Source organism: Erythranthe guttata, chromosome 7 (assembly GCF_056151865.1).
Source record: "Erythranthe guttata isolate IM_541 chromosome 7, IM_541, whole genome shotgun sequence".
NCBI lineage: Eukaryota > Viridiplantae > Streptophyta > Magnoliopsida > Lamiales > Phrymaceae > Erythranthe > Erythranthe guttata.
The window spans coordinates 2,380,407-2,400,076 of record NC_142539.1 but is presented as its reverse complement, the minus strand read 5'-3'; the positions used below and the strand labels follow the sequence as shown (position 1 = coordinate 2,400,076).

The following is a 19,670-nucleotide window of genomic DNA, read 5'->3' as shown; positions in this document are numbered from 1 at the left end:
TTTTTGCCAAGGGTGTTCGAAATTAAATATAGTGAAAAATATAATGATTGGCTAATAGTTTACAGGGGTTCAAGGGCAGCGGCCCCGATTTTATTTTTTTTTGAATACTATACACATTAAATAATAAAAAATCTTTAAACTTTTTAAATTTAAAGGGATTATTTTACCATTTTTGGGCAAATTTAAGAAATATTTAGACATAAAATTGGTGAAAATATTAAAGGAGTGGTAAACATATTAAAGTTGCAAGTGACAAAATGTACATTTCATTAGCAGATTTTGAATTTTCAAAAAGAAAAAAAAAACCCACATAGTTGTAAATTTAGAAAAAAATTTGAAATAATACATATATATACAATATTTAGAATTTTGGAATAATTTATATTATATTTAATATTAAAGAAATGGTAAATAAATTATAGTTACAAATAGCAAAATATATGTTATATTAGGAGATTTTAAAAATACCCACATATTCAACATTTTTTAAAACAATTGAAATATTGTATGTAATGGGAAAATTGGGAATAAAAAAGAAAAAATGGGAAAATTAGGAATAAAAAGAAAACTAATAGAGAGGTTTGGACTCTCGGTCTCGAACACTGCACCTCTGCAGAATGCTATAAAGCACTTATCCTTAACCAGGTCAGCTACAGCATTGCATTGGCCAGGTTCTACATTTGCAGTTATATATTAGTAAATATATAGGATTTTTTTTTTTTTAAATCAAGGGTGTGCAGTAGCACACCCTTGGACCACACTAGATACGCCACTGGTTGGTGATGTTGTTGTTGGGCTGGTTGTCCGGTGTGGGCGGCATCTGGACGGTGTAGTTGAGGAAGTCGTTGCTGCCGAGTTCGCTGTCCAGGTCGTCGCGTGAGTAGCTGATGTAACGGCCGGAGGAAGTCCGGCGGGCGAACGTGACAGTTTTTGTGTATTTAATTTCTATAAAATTGAAATAGAATTAAAATTAAACATAATGAAAACATTTTCTAACATGTAATATAACAAATCTCTTTGGGGTATTTTGGTCTTTTTATGACTGGTTAAAGGGGAAAAGATAAATGGGTTGAGTGTGCAATCTAAATGTAAGCATAAGGGGGTATTTGCTAATTTTTTTATGATAAGGAGGAATTACGCAGTTGCAATTTTCATAGGGGTAGTAAATGCAATTAACTCTTTATTTATTTTTAAGTTAATCGGGTTATTTATTTCTTTCAATAGTATCCTCTCTTCATATAAAAGAAATACCATAATTAAATACACAAATTTGCTGAGTGGCAATTTTGTAGTTATTGAGAAGTGGTAGTTTTGTAATTATTGACGAGTGGTAGTTCTGTAATTATGCGTTGAGTGGCAGTCATGTATTGGTGAGCGACAGTTTTGTAATTACTTAATTAGTGGTTCTTCTGTAATTATTTGGGGAGTGGCAATTTTGTAATTAACTATTGACATTTGGAGAGTGACAATTCAGTGGTAGTTCTCTAATTACCTCGGCCAGTGGCAGTTTTGTAATTACTTAATTAGTGAGTGACAATTTGTAATTATTTAGAGAGTGACAATTTTGTAATTACCAAATTGACATTTGGAGAGTGACAATTGTGTAATTACATACCGACAGTTCCGTATGTATCCGGTGGTAGTCCTCGAATTACCCGGGTGGAATGGCAGTTTTGTAATTACCGCGGAATGGCAGTTTTGTAAATAAGAAATTGAGTGCTCAATTGATAACAAAAACATATGAACAATTCCAAACAAAAATTGGACAAAAAATAAAAACAGAATCCAACACCAAATATTGGGTGCATCAATTGGAAAAAAAGCTGATAAATAAAAACTAGGGTTCTAAATAACCAAAAAATTGCCTAAATTTAATATCCTAATTTGATCCCTTCAACTTAATTTGCTCTCATTTTGTTTTGTTTTCAGTTTCACATGAATCAAGCCGCCTTCGATTTAAGGCTCTTTCTCTTGGGTTGCTTCCTTGTAATAGAGTTCTTCATCCCCAAGAAAAATAGCAATGCACCGAAAAGTGCAGCACACTATCAAGAAAATTTCAACACGGAGTTACTCGATTTTTTTTTTTTTTATTCAAATGCAAAACAACGTGAATTTAAAATATTTTCATGGAAAATAGACATTTGCGTGTATAAGTTTTGTACCTGTAGAAACTCTTGCAACAGTCGGAAAAATTCTGGCTCGCCGAAATTGTAGTTGTAGAAGTTGTACAACAACGGAGTTGTGAATGTCAGGTAATAAATCTGCAGGCATTATTATTATTATTGATTTTATTTTATTTTTAATTTAGAAAAATCGAAATAAATGGCAGATATTGAATGATATGGGAGGATACGAGTTCTTACCAGAAGATGAGCACCGAAACTGCTGCCAAGGACGAATAGTAGACCACCCAAGCCCTTCAAAAATATACAGGCAGCAACAAAGGACCTTGCCTGTGAAATTCATATATCAAACCATCAGTATAATTCAATATTTCATAAAACGGAAGATAAACGGAGACTGTTATTCGAGTTTACATCAATTTGGACATTATTTTTTCCAACTATTCCGTCGATGGACTTCTTGAGAAGGGCCAATTTGGGAGCCCATTGTTTTGCTGCTGGTCCACCATCCTCTCCAAATTCATTGAAACTAAAAAGAGGAAGCAGATTCTTATCAATCGAAAAAAATAATCGAACAATTGTATTCTCAATCAACAGGTATAATTGTATATATGGAAAAATAATCAAAATGAAATCCTCGGATTGCATAATCAGTAAGAGAGATTGTAGGCCTATAACTTGAGCTACGTTTTAGACATTTACTAGAGCATTAAAAATGTTTCGGCATATATATATATATATACAAGCTATCATATCAATTCCAATTAAGTATAAGCAACGGGTTTCTTGATATCGTACATTGAGTTGGGTTGGGCCATATGCGCTACAGCACATTAACTACGGTTCTAAATGTCTCGTTGCTTTTGAATTAGTCAACTGATTATGAATGCTTCTTATACAAGCTCTTGAAGGATAACTTGTCAAAGTATACAGAGATAAATTATCAATATTTTACTATGTAGAAGCTCGAAAGAATATCGTACGAGTTTATAGGAAAAACCGAACACCACATAAATTCGTCTTTCTTAGACACGGTCCTGCGTCACATGAACATCTCAAAATGCCATCTACTTCAAGTATCAATGTCTATTTTTAGAGCTATTAAATATAACTGATCTAGTTTCCACAAAATGAGCTTTGAACAGTTAATTTAAATTACAAATGTTCGGTCACATCAAATCCACTCCCACGTATCCCTCACAGCCTATTATACTACGGGCAAGTGAAGAACCTCGACATTTCCTCGGTAAGGTAAATTCGTAATAAAACTGAAATTCATTATAATCCTTAGTTCACAAAAAGAAAATAAGCACTCGAGCAATGTCAACTGTTACAATTTGCCTTGAGAAACATGTCACTACTTTACAACATATAGATTGCGTATTTTGGTCGGAATTTAGATTGAGCCCTCATTTTAAAGAAATTATCTTTTTAGAAAGGCAAAAACCCGCAAGAGCGTTCGACGAGTGGAATCAAATAGAAAGCCGAATCTCCATTCAGCAGAGACACAAGCTTATACAAAATCGGGGATTCCTTAAAAAAGTTAAACTAGTAGCAAAATATGTACAAAAATAAGCTTCAAGTCCAAGTTCGATCCATTCGAAGTGTGCTTACAACGAAGATTGAAACAAAAAAAGTACTTCCCCAGATTAAAAAAAATCACAGATAAATAAAAATTCCACATAGCCCCCAAATTACAGATTCGAGACATTAGGTTTCAGTTAATTAAATAGCAATAAAAACAAACTAATGCAAAATCAAAACTCCCAATACCACTGAAATTCATGTTCATGACATAACCTCCAACAATCAAATCACCAGAAAAAAAAAAAAAAAAACATGCAAAATTTAAATATCACAATCGGCAACACGAAAAAGGCTAGATCTGAAATTGGTAACAAAATTTCTACACAGGGAGCGACGAATCACATACGGAAGCATCATAATCAATCTTCACATACAGAAGTAAAATTACCCAACAGATCTGATACAATAAAAAAAAAACGCGAATAAATTAGAGAGAGAGAGTGTACATTTTCCATGCAGAGAGGATGAAGATGGAAGCGAACAGCACTCTGCCGAGAAAGGAAAAGAAACCCATTCTTCTTTCGTCACCTCCACTGCGTGTTTGTGCGTGTTTCTGAGAGATCGATTGCACTCTGTGGCAGAAAAGGTGTAAATTGAATTTCAATACTACTGTTTGTTAATAGCCAATAGGAGAGAGAGTATCTCTTTGGTAAATTTTGGGATTAGGTTTAATTAATGTTTAATGAGTTTTAAATCGTTTGAATGACTTTTTTAGTGTTTACGGTCCGGTGCTTTTCCCTACAGTTATGTGCGGTGGGGGTTGTCGTTTTATTTTGGGTTAAATACACTTTGCACCCTTTATTGAGGGTAAATTACAACCACCTCCTTTAGATAAAGTGTAATTACAAAAGGAGACCTTTTTTTATAACTTACTTACATACAGACCCTTAAATTTTGTAAATTTCTTACATACATCCCCTTATAAAATGGTGTCAATGTAAGAAATCTATATGTTGCAGGCGGTGGATGTAATTATGAAAAAATAAGGGGATCTTCGTAAATAGACATTGTTTAAAAAAAAGGGGGACGTTGTTTACCCTTTAAGTTTATTAAATTAAAGGTTTTGTAGACAAATCACATATAACACCACACTTTAACAAAATCTAATCTTACTTATCGAACATCACACCAGCTAAATAAATTAATTAGTGGGAAGTAATCCAATCTCATCTAAAGGGTGATATTTTTTTCGTGGAAATTACAGTTTTCATCCCTGAAGTTTGCACCGATTTCACATTTGGTCCTCCATTTAAAAAAACACATTTAACACTTTTAGTCATTTCCGTCAATTTTCCGTTAGTATTAACGAAAGTTGACGGAAATGACTAAAAATGTTGAAATTTTGAAACATGATGGATTAAATGTGTTTTTTGTGAACATGAGGGGCCAAGTATGAAATATGTGCAAAGTTTAGGGATGAAAATTGAATATTTCCTATTTTAGAACTTAGAAGAAGCGTGGGCCCCAATTTAATTTTATTTAATTACAAAAAAGCCCCATTCCTTCTACTTCTATATAAGGTGCTAAAGCTTCATATTGTTTCTTCTGTAAAACTCTAATCAGTAATCATGGCGTTCAAATTCGCTCTCAACATCATTAACGAAATCGAAAAAAACCTTAATCATGAAACCTTCTGTCAATTCACGTCAATTCTCGAAGACTTCGGCACGAGGATGATCCCTTCCTCGTACGCTGTGGTCGCGATTAACAGGCTGCTCCAGAACCACCCGGATCTGCTTCTCGGTTTCGAACCTTTCGTGCCGGCGAGCTACTCCCCCGCCGCCGCAGTCGCCGCCGCGGACGAGGCGGATTCACTCGATTTCTTGGATAGGGTTTCGGAGATCTTCGGCACCGGCGGCGACAACAACAATGGCGGCGTGTACAGGGAATTTTTGGATTCCATGGCTTCTTACTCAAAGGGAGAATACACCGTTTCACAGGTTCGCGAAAAAGTTGTCAGATTGTTCGGCGAGAAGTGCCCAGATTTGACGGCGGAGTTCATCTCCTTCTTGCCGGAGTTGGAATCGGAATCGGAAACGGAATCCGGATCCGGATCGGGATCTTCAAATTTGAAATCCGCCGCCGACATTGATTTTGGCGGGAAAATTAGGGTTCCGGGAGCTGACATTGATTTTGGCGGGAAAATTAGGGTTCCGGGAGCCGACAATGATTTTGGCGGGAAAATTAGGGTTCCGGGAAGAAGAAAGAGGGGAAGAAGAGAAGGAGGAGTAGATGATGATGATGATAAAGTGACAGGGCGGTCACCGAAGAAGGTGAAAGTCAATTTCGAGTTGCTGGAAGACTCTCTGTGCTACGTGGACGTCCAGATCAGCAGGTTGGGCTCGACTTACGAGACCGCCGTGAAAATCGCGCGGAGGATCATTGACGGCGGTCTAACGCAGTCAGATGTGCGCACCGAGGAGGAGTTCACGCCGTTACATATGGCGTGCGTGAGGGAAGTGTGCAAGGAGGCTCGCCTGAACGAGGGGAATATTCTGTCAAAGATTCCATTGTTGCTGAATCTTTTGAAGAAGAAGAAAGAAGCGTTGGAGAAAACCAGATGCAGATTTGTGATGAAGATGAAACACTATCACAATCACAGTTGATTTCTTGAATTTATCAATTTATTATTATTAATTTGTTTTTCTATTTGTTTATATTATATTTTTATTTATCTTTTTCCTGTTAATGAATTTTTGTTTGAAGAATGTTGTTATATATGGTTAAATTAACAAATTAGAACCACCATAAATATTTCCCATTAATTATTTAATTTAAAATCTTCACAACTAGGAATTACATATTGATTTAATTATCCAGATTATATATATATATATATATATATATATATATATATATATATATAGTTTTTCATTTGCCAATTTTTGGCACCAAACCTTCAAGAATAGGAAAACTCAGACAAAGAACATAGAAAGACAAAAGTCCCTGTCCAAACATCTCCTCCGCCGCCGCCACTCCACCACCGTCGCCGCCCATCAGCCCCTTAACGCCGCCAACAAAACACCCCAAATTAAGCAGAACTAGCAATGTCAAAGGTATCATGAACATTTTGGCTCCCTGAAAATCGAATATTCCCTTCTCGTATTTATCGAGCTTTCGTCGATCGACGGCTTTATTCGTGAGGCGGAAATTCGATTTGGCAATCCCGATGTACTTCATTAGAACATCGAGGCATCCGAAAAGACAGGCTGTCACTGATTTGATCATCCAGATTCTTTGTTCGTTCCACATTGTTCGCATCGTACCGCCGCTCGAGAAAACTTCGTACACGTGTTGCCCCATCGAAGAGAGAAACACTGCTGCGAATACCGCGAACCATGGATTTGTCACCTGGAAAAATAATTAAAAGAAAAAAAAAAGATTATTATTTAATAAATTCAACCGACGAATCGCAATATACGAGCTTTTTGCATGCACGAAAAAAGGGTTAAAATAATTCAAATAATTATTTACCTTCGGATACAAAGGGACTCCATAGAGGAAGCATAGTTGAGGAACTACTCCGTACAAAAAGCACGCAACCGACAAAAAGTGCGATAACGCAAAGTACCCGTAGCACATGCTTTGAAGCACGGACATATTGTACATCCCGTAAGTGAGCGGGCTGAATTTTGAAAGCCCGACTTGAACGAGGCCCGAAGCCCATTTCATGAGCTGAACAAGCGCGTCTTTCATGTCGATTGTGGTGCATCCAAGGAAACACGGCCTGTCGGGGTAGAGATACACGGATTTCCACCCTTTGCAGTGTAATAGATATCCGGTGAACGTGCTCTCCAACAAACAATCGTATGAATAACCAATCTGTCGAATTAATAGTTATTTTCTTGATTAATTATAAGAGGGAAAAAAAAAAACAACACTAGGGGGCGGCACTATAATAGGGGTTGTGGCCCCCCCTGCGGCACTATGGTGGCTCCACCACTGATTAATTAGCCATATAAGATTGTCTTAAGACGCTAATTACCTCTTTTCCCCATTTGGTGTTTTGTTCGTACGTGCAAGATGCTAGTTTCTTGGCTTCATCGACGGTTGCATCGTCTAATAAAGTTTCCCTTTGATTATTATTCACACTTTTGTGGGTAAGTGTTGATACTGAATAGATCAACTTTGTCGAGTAGCCGAAGTTCTTTTGTGGCTCTCGAAGGAACTCATCTGTCGGAAACAAAAGAAATTAAAAATAAAATGTCTCTTAGGCGCTTCATTTGGGTCGAAAATTCGTTAATTTGAATGAATCCATTTTACGATGAATTTCAAATTCTCTACTCTCGTTCCGAGTATACCTTCTTGATTAGGGCTACAATACAAGGCCTTTTTCTTGATGTAGTAACCGGTACCGGCGCAAACTGTGCCGCTTATCCCATCCATGCCTTGATACTTGGTCTATCAAATAAAATTCAAGAATTAACAAATTAATAATAATAATACCAAACTAATTAATTAGAACTGGAAAAAAAAAAGCAAAAAATGGGAAAATAGTTATAAATGCACCTTATAAGCAGCTCTTGCTTGGCCATCGTAAATGTCGTTTTTACTAACATTATAGAAGATTTGAGGAAATTGTGCGTACGAGAGCGAATCCGATAATTTAGGGTCGAGATGAAAGCACATTGCTTGCTTGGCCGATGTGGGGTCGTTGCAATACATGTCGCAATCCAACACTAGTGCATATGGAGCATTGCTCATTACCCCCGAAACTCGAAGCTACAAAAATAAGACTTTTGTATAAAATACGAGAATAAATTAAACACCTAATTGAGAAGAAGAAAAAAAAGTTGAAGTGAGTTGGCAACTTACGAGAGCATTAAGTGCTCCGGCTTTGAAGCGATGAGGGCGAGACGGTCTTTTCTCGCGGGATACGTAAACGAGAAGTGGCAGTTTGGAGATATCATTCATTGTGCCTTCATTGTTTTTGTTGTCATATATCACCTGCAACACAAATGGAGATTTAAAAAATGGAAATCTAAAATCTAATTTTTTTGTATATGCATTAAAAACACATTTTTATTAATATTAAGAAGATTAAAAAAAATAAAAAAAATTGAAAATGAAAACGTTTACCTCGACGTGAGGAGGGCGGTCGTCGTTTACGTCGTTTTCCAACTCAGCCGCCTTCTCCACATTTCGCTTGAAATGTTCATATTTTGTCTGCAAAAAAAATTGCAATATTGTATAATAATTACAATATTCTTTAATTAGAAAGGGGAATAATTGATTTTTTTTGTCTATGGAAAATAGTAAGCGAAAATATTTTCTATTTTCCATGGTTTTTTTTTTGGCTTTTCATCTTCGTTTGAGCTATCGATGATAATTTTTCTTGTGTGGTATGATTATGGGGTTGCAATCGAACCGATTTAGATCTGATCGAGTCGGAATTAACGCGAACAAATTTTAGATTATTGCGTAAACGACATAAACTAATTCCAATTATGTACGAGAAATATTAAAAAAAAAAATCGAAAATTGGAATGAAAAAATTTGCTCCATAAAACATTAAGGTTATGTTTGTTAGCATTTCCAAATTCTTTCCACACTTTCCCCAAAATGAAAATTATCTTTTCACACTATTTTCAAAATCTTTCCCCAAAACAAATTCAAATATTTCTCTCTCTAACAAACATGATTTGACCGCTACAGTGAAAATTGTCTTCACTAAAATACAAAATCAAATCACTTTATCTTTTAAATTCTTCTTCCAAAATACCTTTTCCCAACACCTTTCAGACATGATTTGACTTGCTACAGTACAAATTGTCTCCTCCCAAAACACAAACAAACTTTATTTAATTTTCAAATTCTTCTCCCAAAACATCTTTCCCCAAAATATAATGGAAATGTAAGCCCAAAAGCTTACCAAACAGAGCCTAAGTTTTCCGATCATAGAATCGGCAAGATTCCAAAGTTTTATATTTTTTATTCACTAATGTTTTGTATACACAATAATATTAATGTTATAAATATCATTTTCGAAGAAAAAAAAATCGAAATTAAATTTGTGAAATCAAAATCGAATCAGAAATTGGAAAAAGTATGTAGTAAAAAACTTGGGATTCAAAATGAAAAAAGTCGAATTCTTTTGGATCGAAATCGAAATCGGCGTAATTCAGAAACTTATTTCCGATCGTCACACTCATGCGTATAATATAAAGGGTTAACTGCAAAAAATCCCCTAAACTTTGGACGTTTTTGCGTTTTACCCCCTGAACGGAAAAAAGTTGCACGAGCATACCTGAACTCCATTTTTCTTAGCAACGACTTCCAAAATAGTCATTTTTAGCCAAAATTGATCGGAATTTAAATCACGTGACTTACACGTGAGTATAGCTGGGGTGAATGAGTCTTTTCCTCTCACCCATTTTCTTTTTCTTTTTAATAAATATAAATAAATCTTAAAAAGATAAAAACAAAAGAAAAAAGAAAATTCTTCTTCAGTCACGGGCATCTTCTCCAACCAAACTTCTCCGTCACCACCGGCCCAACCAAATTACTCTTCATCCATTTCAGCCCTCAAACCGCCGTCTGCCGCCTCTGCTTTACCTCCCTCCGCCGCCTCTGTTTCGCCGCCCTCCGCTTGCCCAACTCTGCTTCGTCGCCCTCCGCCGCCTGCCGCCTCTGCTTCATCGTCCATCGAAAATTAAGGACTATAACCCGAAAGCACATCACACCGAAACACCAAATTAATCAATCTTTCTCTCTACCGAAAAAAAAAACAACCGCCGACAAGCTGCCGCGAAACTCCACCACCGCCATCCACCGTCCACCACAACCGCCGCCGTTAACAGACATCGAAATCATTTCTCTCGCCCAACACCACGGCCACACATCCTCCCAGCTCCCACCCTTCCTCCTCTCCGAATCCTCACACCCAACCCTTCTCTCCTTCCTCCACTCACGCGCCACCGCGGCCACACCCAACTCCTCCTCATCCGTCTCCGACTACGTCTCCTCCCTCCTTTCCCTCATCTCCCGCCACCCCTCCTCCGCCCTATCGTCCCTCCTTCCGCCCCTGCTCCACTCATACCTCTCCCTCTTCACTCCAGCAACTCGTGGGCTACATCGACTCAGTCGAAATTAGCGAGTTACCTAAACTCATCGACTCAATCACATCGTACCTCCCCCAAATCAACGATTTGGAAGATGCCCATCTGTTGATTCTCCTCCCAAAGTGCGTCGAATTGGTTAGAATATCGAACGAAATCGATAAGCCCGTCGAATACATTAACTCAATCATCGACGCTCTCCTTAATTGCGACTGGAGCAAGGTCTTGCTGATCAAAATGGTGGTTGGTGTTTGATTTGTGAGAGGTTATGGTTGCCTGGTTTGTGTTTGGTGGTGTGTCTGATATGTGGTGGACCTGGTGGTGGACGAAGAAGAGGAAGAAGATGAATGTGCAATTTTTATTTTTTTTCTTTTCTTATTTATTTCAGTTTTCCTTTTTCATTTATTTATATTTATTAGAGAAAAAGAAGAAGAAAAGGGGTGTAAAAGGAAAAGACCAATCTACCCCAATTATATTCACGTGTAAGGCACGTGATTTAAATTCCGGTCAATTTTTGCCAAAAATGGATATTTTGGAAGTCGCTGCTCAGAAAAATAGAGTTCAGGTATGTCGGTGCAACTTTTTTCCGTTCAGGGGGTAAAGCGCAAAAACGTCCAAAGTTTAGGGGATTTTTTGCAATTAACTCTAATATAAATAGTGTAAATTGCATTTAGGCCCTCAGAAAAATAAATATTTAATAAGAGGACACCCTTAAAAAAATAATAATAATAAAATTAATTACCTGGATTTGATCTTCCTCCGCCGTGAATTCATCACCGCCGCCGTGGAGAAGAAGCTCCCTTTCGGAATCACCGAAAGAAGAAAAGAAAGCCTCAGGGCAGCGAGTCTTCACCCCATATTTCCTGCAGAACGGCACCCAAACCCTAGCAAACCCACGCGCCTCCTTCATCGCGTACGCCGTCACGGCGGCGCCGCCGTCGTCCGACAAGTACACCGCCAGCTTCTCCGCCGGATAGTCCAGCGCCATCGCCGACAGGACCGTGTTCATCACCTCCACCACCGGCTCCTTCTTCGGATCGGCCGTACATATGAACACGTCCACCCCGGGAAGCTCTTCCTCCCGGGGGAGATTCTCCGGCGCCACCGCGCGCACCACCGGCCGCCACCGGAAGGCCTGAGTCAGGGTCCAGACGAAGGTGAAAATCAGCTCGGAGAGAGTGATCAAACCCCAGGAGAGCAGCGGGACGTCGCCGCGGACGAAGTTGGAGATTCTGTAGTAGAGGAGAGCGGAGACGGCGGCGGAGTGGAGGAGCGCGTGGAGGCGGCTGAGGGCGGCGCGTGGATGCTGGACCGTGCATGTGTTGAGAGTGGGGGACGCTGTTGAGCTAGAGTGGAGAGAATAGGCTGCCATTTGTTTTTTTTTTTTTATTATTATTATTATTTTTAAATCATAATTAATAAAATGATTAGTTTGATATTTAAATAGAGATAATTTTCATGGTAGAAAACAAATTGGGGCACATTTTGGAATTAAAAAAAGGTTGGATAAATACTTTGGTTTGTTCTTTGATCCTTTCGTTGGCCGAATAGAAAAGACAAAATATAGTATTTTCGTAAGGTGTACAAAAAATCGATCGTTACTATAGTGTGCAGCATGGAAACTTCAACTTTTAAATATTTTCGCGTTTCGGACATGTTTCGTGTCGGAAATTCAAAAATACATGCCGGACGCCTTTTGTATCATTTCACAATTTCTAAAAAGCTGGAAACATGTTTGGATCCAAAATTTCTGAATTATTTTCATAATTTAATGATTAATTGCAAATTGATAGTTGATACAAACATTTATTTTGAAGTGCCTTAGATCAACTATAAGTAATTAGCTATTGAGCTCTTCTATAAATTTTTTATCTATTTCAATAAGATTTTAAACTTTTCTTTATACAGCAATGGTTGCATTTTTTTCTTTTTTAATAGTCTACATTGTCTAACTCCAACTTCAACGAGTTTCGGCAAGTTGATATATTAAATTTTAGGGCGAATGACAAAAGGGTCCATCACATGGTACTTAAATGCACATTGGTCCACAAAAAATACAATCTCTCAAATAAATACATCCACATGTTTTTAATCTAAAATACCCTCTATAATATAATTCTTATCAATTCCATCAATTATGCTCTAACTTTCTTAATATTACACATTGAACCCGGATTTAAACAAATATATCACATTAACCCTCAAAATAATATTTTTTTGAAATTTTTTTTTATGAATTTTTTTTTTCCAGCCAGATTCCGGCGTTGACCGCCGGTCTCCGGCATTGATATTTTTTTTTATTTTTTTTTTTTCTGAAATTTTTTTCCGGCCGATCAACCACCGTTGACCGTCGGTCTCCGACGTTGACTTTTTTTTTTCTTAGAAAAAATATTTTAATTAATATTACTGTCTTGGCTAATAAATTACTGTCTCAGACAGTAATATTACTATTTGGGACAGTAATATTATGAATATAATTTTTCCGAACAATAATATTATTAATATTACTGTCTAAGACAGTTAAATTACTGTTGGAGACAGTAATTTAGCAGTCAAGGCAGTAATATTAATTTAAATAATTTTTTTTGAGAAACAAAAAATTCAAAAAAATAAAATAAAGTCAATTAACAGTTAAATTACTGTCTTCGACAGTTTAATAACTGCTGGAGACAGTAGTATAGCAGCCAATAAGTAATATTAATTAAAAATATTTTCTTTAAGAATAAAAAAAAAGTCAATTAACAGTTAAATTACTGTCTCCGACAGTTAAATAAATGTTGGAGACGGTAATTTAGCAACGAATACAGTAATATTAATTAAAATATTTATAAAAAAAATCAATTAACAGTCAAATTACTGTATCCGACAGTTAAATAACTGCTGGAGATAGTAATTTAGCAGCCAAGACAGTAATATTAATTAAAATATTTTTGAAGAAAAAAAAAGTCAATTAACATTTAAATTACTGTCTCCGACAGTTAAATAACTGTTGGAGACAGTATTTTAGTAGCCACGACAGTAATATTAATTAAAATATTTTTTAAAGAAAAAACAAAATTAAAAAAAAAAAAAAAAGTTCAACGCCGGAGACCCGGCGGTTGACCTACCGGAAAAAAAAAGTTTTCAAAAAAAAAATGTCAATGCCTGAGACCGGCGGTCTCCGGTGGTGGCGGGTCAAAATTGAGGTCAAAATTGGTTAATTGATGAAATTGGGCTAAATTGGGGGTGTAAATCATGAAATTGGAGTTGAATTGAGTTTCAATGAATTAGGGGTAATTTTGGTATATATAAAAATATTTTCATTATTTGCAAATAAGTTTGAACGAGTTGGATTTATTTGAAAGACAAAAAAGTTGGATGTCCCTCTTTTAATTAAATGCCCTTGTCATGGGCATATTTGCCATTTGCCCTATATTTTATTCATTATATTTAAACAAATTTTATTTATATTTACTTGTTTAATAATATTTCTATGATTATTTAAAAAAAAAACTTCAGGACCCGTAAACTTTTAATTTATCTTAACTTCGTCGATATTTATTTATTTTTCTCCAAAAATCTTAAATGCTAATCAAAATTTCTTATACAATCGTGCTCTTTAATGAATTAATGTGTAATTGTGTACATTATACAATACAAATAGGAGGGCATTTTTACAAATTCTTAAAACTCGACTAGGGCCTCCAATTTCTCAAGAACAGAACGACGACCATGTTAAAGATATGAGTTCCAAATTAAAATATGCAAACAATATTTCATCGAATTTGGTTTCTCTCTTCTTCTTTTTTTTTTTTAAAAACAAAATTAAAACAAATTGAACATTCATATGAACTCATGACATAAATCCAGTTGACCAAATTATCAAACAGAAAAACATAAATGTCAGTCAACTAAAAACTGAGCCACAATTAACTAATTCAATACTATCTTTCTATCAGAAAATTATAATTTTGTACAGAAATGGAGCCAAGAACCATTCTATGTATTTTTTTTTTTTTAAAGGCTCCCGGAATATCACCTCCAAAATCGAAGAGTTACACATTTACTTGGTAGTAGTATCCACAAACTCCCACCGAGACCTTCTAGAAGCATCATCACTAGAAGACGAAATCCCGTTATGTAGAATATTCTTTAGCCATTTAACCTTGTTTACACATTCCTCCAAATCCATAACTGCCGCCTCAAGTGTGTCTGAACGAGCAGAATTCAGAGTTGCTCTTTCGCTTTCTATATTCTTATTCTTTTTCTTTAGAGAACAACCTGAGTTAAGGTCTTCTGCAACTTCAGTGGTGACAGGTTCGGTCGTAGTCTGTGCAGAATCAGTATTGGCCCTCGTGCTATTTTCTCCATTATTATTTCCTCGGTTATCACTTTTCTCTTTTGTACACTTCACTTCCTCGGTTATCGCTTTTCTCTTCGCTTCACCTGAAAAAGCTGAGCTGGACGAAATGGGAGGAGGCGAAGACAGCCTAAATGATGATCCAGCTGTGCATTGACTAGGATCGGTTTCTTCTTCTTCTTCATGCTTGTCGAGAATTGCAGGTTCTCTAATGTCAGCAGTGTCTGGAAAAAATACAAGGACTTAAGTAAGAAATAAATAAAATTACCACATTTCTAAAATCAGATATACAAAAAAATTTTAGGTTTTTTATTGAATGAGGATTTGGAATGTCGATTGTACCTTGATTTATTGGTTTGATAAGACGAGCAGAAGGTGTGCTATCAGTGTCACCTTCCTGCAGTGAATTTTGCATAAATGATTTATATAATCTTGGATTAAAGAGAAGGCATAAATGAATTTTGCATGAAAGTATATGCGAGTTGATCTTTTGGACTAAGTTGTGAGAGTATATATATATATATATATATATATATATATATATATATATATATATATATATATATATATATATATATTGACTGCAGGACAGAAACAAACACATTATTAATACTTTAGAACTTGGAAGATAATAACAAACCTCGGTTCGCATTGTCCAACCATGTTCTAGAGACCAATCTAAAGATGGGCGTATATCCTTGAGCAAAATTTCATAAAATGAACCCTCGCCAAAAGGTGGTCGCGTCAGCTCAATCTAAAGAAACAACGTAAAAAAAAAAAGATATACATTAATCATCACGGTACCTTATGTTAGCATAGCCATACCACAGTTGAAGATTCTAATAAAACATAAGATTGTAACATTTTAGCATTTGCATCGTTAATATGCTTGCATAAATTCACAACAATAGAAACAAAAAAAAATCTAACTGCACCGAAGCAAACGTAAAGCAGTAATTGCATGTGTCAAACTTTGAAAAACGAAGACCGATTTTTCTTCAATTTACCAGTACAACAGTAGAAATTATTTTCTCAACAGAAAAGCCAAAGAAAGAATAACTAAAATGATGTTATCATTTCCATCCTCTGTTACATCTTATCCAGCTTTCAATCAGCTCTAAGAGAAAACGACAGCAACAACACACGCATGTGTGTTTTGATGCAATCGTGAAAGAACTAGTACAGTAAAATTAAATATTTCTATAAGTTACATATTTAAAATTCAAAATAAGGTCAATTTGCAACCTCGTATTCATAAATGTGGCCCGAGTCTGGTTAAATTTGAAGTGTACTGTGTACATAACACGTGTACGATTCAGCGACTCTTACTAGACAGTAAAACTTCCCGTATAATTTTATAATGTTTACTTAGTGTAGTTGTCCCTGAATTAGGAATATTTATTAACTAACTGCACAGTCACCAAAAGAATAAACATCGAGGAAAATGATTAATTACCTGGGCCTTGTCATTACCCAATAACTGCGTGATTTTTCCAGACCAGTAACAACCAGTAGTCCACCAGTCCACCAAATCACCCACCTTCCACGTGTCATTAACGACTACTGTTACTTCTGAAATCACACTAGGAATTTGCTTTTCAGTAGAAATAGGTGGGTAGGCTGGCCTTAGCATCAATTCTCTATGTTCTTTTGCCTTCGCCACATTGTAAGGAGGAACCTGAAAGAACTTCGTCCATTTCACTTCTGCAGAAACCAACAAGTAGAAACTGAAAGAAGTTGCTAAAAACAAAACAACTTAAAATAAATTACATCTCTGATGATATTACGCAATGTATATCTAATTACAGGTTACATCCGTACAATGTGCTCTCAAGAAAAGAAGACGAGAAGATCCCTCGTTCATAATAGGATTCTTTCAGCTTAAGAGGGAAGAATAATTCTGAACTGCATCTCACTATTTCCTATAGCACAGTCCCAAATCTCAATGAACATGACAACGGAAAAAGATATTATAGTTTGTCTAATCAACTCCTGATATAACCTGAATTGCTGCCATACCTTTCAAATCGAGATAAAGCATAGTTTCAAATTTACTTCGCTAAACATAGTCAATCTCAAATTCATTTGGTTGGCCGCACTTTCAGTGAAGCATAGCTGTTTCATTAGCAACAATTACTGCTTAACGTTGGGAGTACGAATGCTCTCACTACAGGATGTGATTCAGTACTATGGTCTCAAATAGTTGTCAGTAAATTCCTCAATCAATGGCTTTTAGAAAGAAAAAAAATCGAAGATTTTTCCTAGATGAATCTGTTCAAAACATAGTAAGGTGGAGCTATTGTCTCGTCACTAACTACATTTACTAATTAACTGCTGTAAAAAAAGGTAATGGATAATAACTTAGAGTAGCTCTATCACACATTCTGAAACCAAAGAGAAATATATCAATAATCAACTAACGCAAGCTGCAGAGACTTACTTTCATCAGGGAAGTCGTAATATTCTGATACATATCCAAGGTTTCGATTTCTCTTTGTAATCTCTTTAATCTGACAGAAAACAATAATATTTGTGTCAATACCCTAAAAAAATCAATTGCAGCTTTGCAGAACTAGGCACTACTCAGAGAAAATACGAACACCTTAAGAAATTTTAAGCAGGAAACCTAAAATGTACGTAAAACAACATCAAAACCAAATGTAACCAGAGTTCCAATCTTAAGAAAAGTGAAATTCCAGTTCCAGATAATTTTCGAACCAACATTATCAACCTGTTACGAGTTTTAACTTTAACGCATTTCTAATTACTAACCATTCCAACAGATCTTAGCTATAAAACATCAGCCATAAATAATTGAAGCTCCAAGATATGTAATGTATTTACAAAACACGAGAAATTTCAAATTCTTCATTACCCTGCATCGGAACCACGCACCACGATAACCTTTCTCGAAAGACCTTGCTTCAGCCAACTCTCCAGCTTTAAAACATCGTTTAATTTTGTTCTCCATGAAAAACTAATGCCCAAATTATATCCCTGCGAATACATCCCACCAAAAACACACATCACCCCACATACAGATACCACTAATTAATTCCTACTGCCACATGCAACTAGAGCAGAGTAGAACAGAGTAATATACGACTATAAATAACACAAAAAAGAAACAAAAAAATTAAATTAAATTAAAATTAAAATTACCCAAACCCCAGCTAACCATCTCCAACGAAATCATACTATGGCTGTATATTTAATTTTAAATAGGGAAACCCTCCGATAAACCTCTTTCCCGCCTGGATACAATAATAATAAATAAAATAAAATAAAATAAAATAAATCCTGCAAAATGATTGTACAATATACACAGACTTCTAATATTGAACAATGATCAAACAACATTGAATCCGATTCCTACATTTATTCAGTAATAATTTTCAATAACAATCGTGTTTCTCTACTATACCTAATTATTAAATTAAATGCGCGAAAAAAGCTGAAATTGAAGAAAACCTGAATTCCGTTCTACGCCAGTAGATTTCACATCGGCAATTTACACTCCATGGAATCGAAACAAAAGCTTCGAAGATTTATTGTCATGAATTCGAACAGAAAAATGCCTAATCTGGAAAAAGAAAGAAGAAGAAGAATATATAAACCGTGGAAATATAACGCAGCAGTAATCAGAAATTAGATTCAGTATAAATCCCGAAGAAGAAGAAGAAGAATATTATATTGAAATATGAGTCGCTAATCGCTATAAAAGGGTGTTTTGAATTTATTTATAACAAATTGGGTAAATTACAACCACCCCTGATACATGGTCAAATTACGAAAATCCCCCTCCTGTTTGGGTAATTACAACCACCCCTCAATTATAAATCTTCTTACACGTCCACCACTGTGGTTTCAAATTTGGTGGAATCTTCTTGATTATATGGAATATTATCACTTTTGTACCCAATTTATCCCATTCGAGCTCTACATTTTGAAGCAGGATGATCATAAGATGTGTTTTTTGGCTTGTATATATCAGATTTTAGTGCATCAGAAAACTGTATTTTTGCACAAAATGAGCACAAACTAGAGAACATTCCACGTAATCTAGATGATTATGTTTAATTTGACACCATAAGAATGGAGCTGTAAGAAGATTCATAGTTGAGGGGGATAGCTGTAATTATCCAAACATGAGGGTTTTTTTTTTGTATTTGACCATAACTCATGGGATTGGTTGTAATTTAACCTTTTAATAGTAGATCTGGTCAACGTTAGCATGAGATTTCGAAAATCTTGTTGACTTTACAAAATGTTAGTTGTTACTTATTAGTACAATTTAATTAAAAAAATAGAAATTGAAAACACATGTAGTATTTATATATTAGTATAGAATTTTAATTGGTATATATTAAGGTAGTTCATACAGTAGAACTGTACCAAAATTTCGGCACTTCAAAAATTTAAACCGTTTAACGAACGGTTTTTTACCGAATTATTTGGTACCGGTAAAATCAAAATATATTTTCTTATTTATTGAATTCGACGTTCAAATTTCAATAGTCAGACCTAAAAAAAAAGTGATTATCAATAGAATAGAGTATAATT

General features: G+C 35.6%; 5 protein-coding genes across 6 annotated transcripts in view; 2 read left to right on the top strand and 3 right to left on the bottom strand.

Annotated features, from left to right (window-relative positions):
- The window catches only part of SYP111 (syntaxin of plants 111), a 75,140-nt gene that overhangs the window by 33,455 nt on the left and 22,015 nt on the right, over window positions 1-19,670 (top strand). The window lies entirely within an intron of this gene.
- Window positions 1,697-4,396, bottom strand: LOC105962914 (uncharacterized). Its single transcript, XM_012987259.2, has 5 exons — window positions 4,157-4,396; window positions 2,538-2,652; window positions 2,364-2,453; window positions 2,163-2,261; window positions 1,697-2,042 (listed from the first exon to the last, which is right to left on the bottom strand). The coding sequence occupies exons 1-5, from the start codon at window positions 4,222-4,224 to the stop codon at window positions 1,941-1,943; spliced, it is 474 nt and encodes a 157-aa protein (XP_012842713.2). The 5' UTR covers window positions 4,225-4,396; the 3' UTR covers window positions 1,697-1,940.
- The window catches only part of TZP (zinc knuckle (CCHC-type) family protein), a 71,899-nt gene continuing 57,492 nt past the window's right edge, over window positions 5,264-19,670 (top strand). The window contains exon 1 of the mRNA XM_088820680.1: window positions 5,264-5,955. Coding sequence (XP_088676806.1) covers window positions 5,279-5,955 — 677 coding nt within the window. The 5' untranslated portion in view covers window positions 5,264-5,278. The remainder of the gene's footprint in view (window positions 5,956-19,670) is intronic.
- LOC105962904 (quillaic acid 3-O-glycosyltransferase CSL1) lies at window positions 6,557-12,180 on the bottom strand. Its single transcript, XM_088820678.1, has 8 exons — window positions 11,511-12,180; window positions 8,790-8,876; window positions 8,526-8,657; window positions 8,220-8,432; window positions 8,012-8,111; window positions 7,696-7,883; window positions 7,185-7,532; window positions 6,557-7,061 (listed from the first exon to the last, which is right to left on the bottom strand). Exons 1-8 carry the CDS (start codon window positions 12,138-12,140, stop codon window positions 6,582-6,584), a joined length of 2,178 nt encoding a protein of 725 aa, XP_088676804.1. The 5' UTR covers window positions 12,141-12,180; the 3' UTR covers window positions 6,557-6,581.
- On the bottom strand, window positions 14,573-18,817 carry LOC105962905 (uncharacterized). 2 transcript variants are annotated; one of them, XM_088820677.1, is made up of 8 exons: window positions 18,579-18,740; window positions 18,270-18,361; window positions 17,983-18,104; window positions 17,548-17,617; window positions 16,564-16,811; window positions 15,748-15,861; window positions 15,450-15,504; window positions 14,573-15,331 (listed from the first exon to the last, which is right to left on the bottom strand). In XM_088820677.1, the coding sequence occupies exons 3-8, from the start codon at window positions 18,076-18,078 to the stop codon at window positions 14,811-14,813; spliced, it is 1,104 nt and encodes a 367-aa protein (XP_088676803.1). In that variant the 5' UTR covers window positions 18,079-18,104; window positions 18,270-18,361; window positions 18,579-18,740; the 3' UTR covers window positions 14,573-14,810. The 2 variants fall into 2 exon arrangements, with proteins under 2 accessions (XP_088676803.1, XP_088676802.1); XM_088820676.1 differs by lacking the exon at window positions 18,270-18,361 and having other exon boundaries at window positions 18,579-18,817.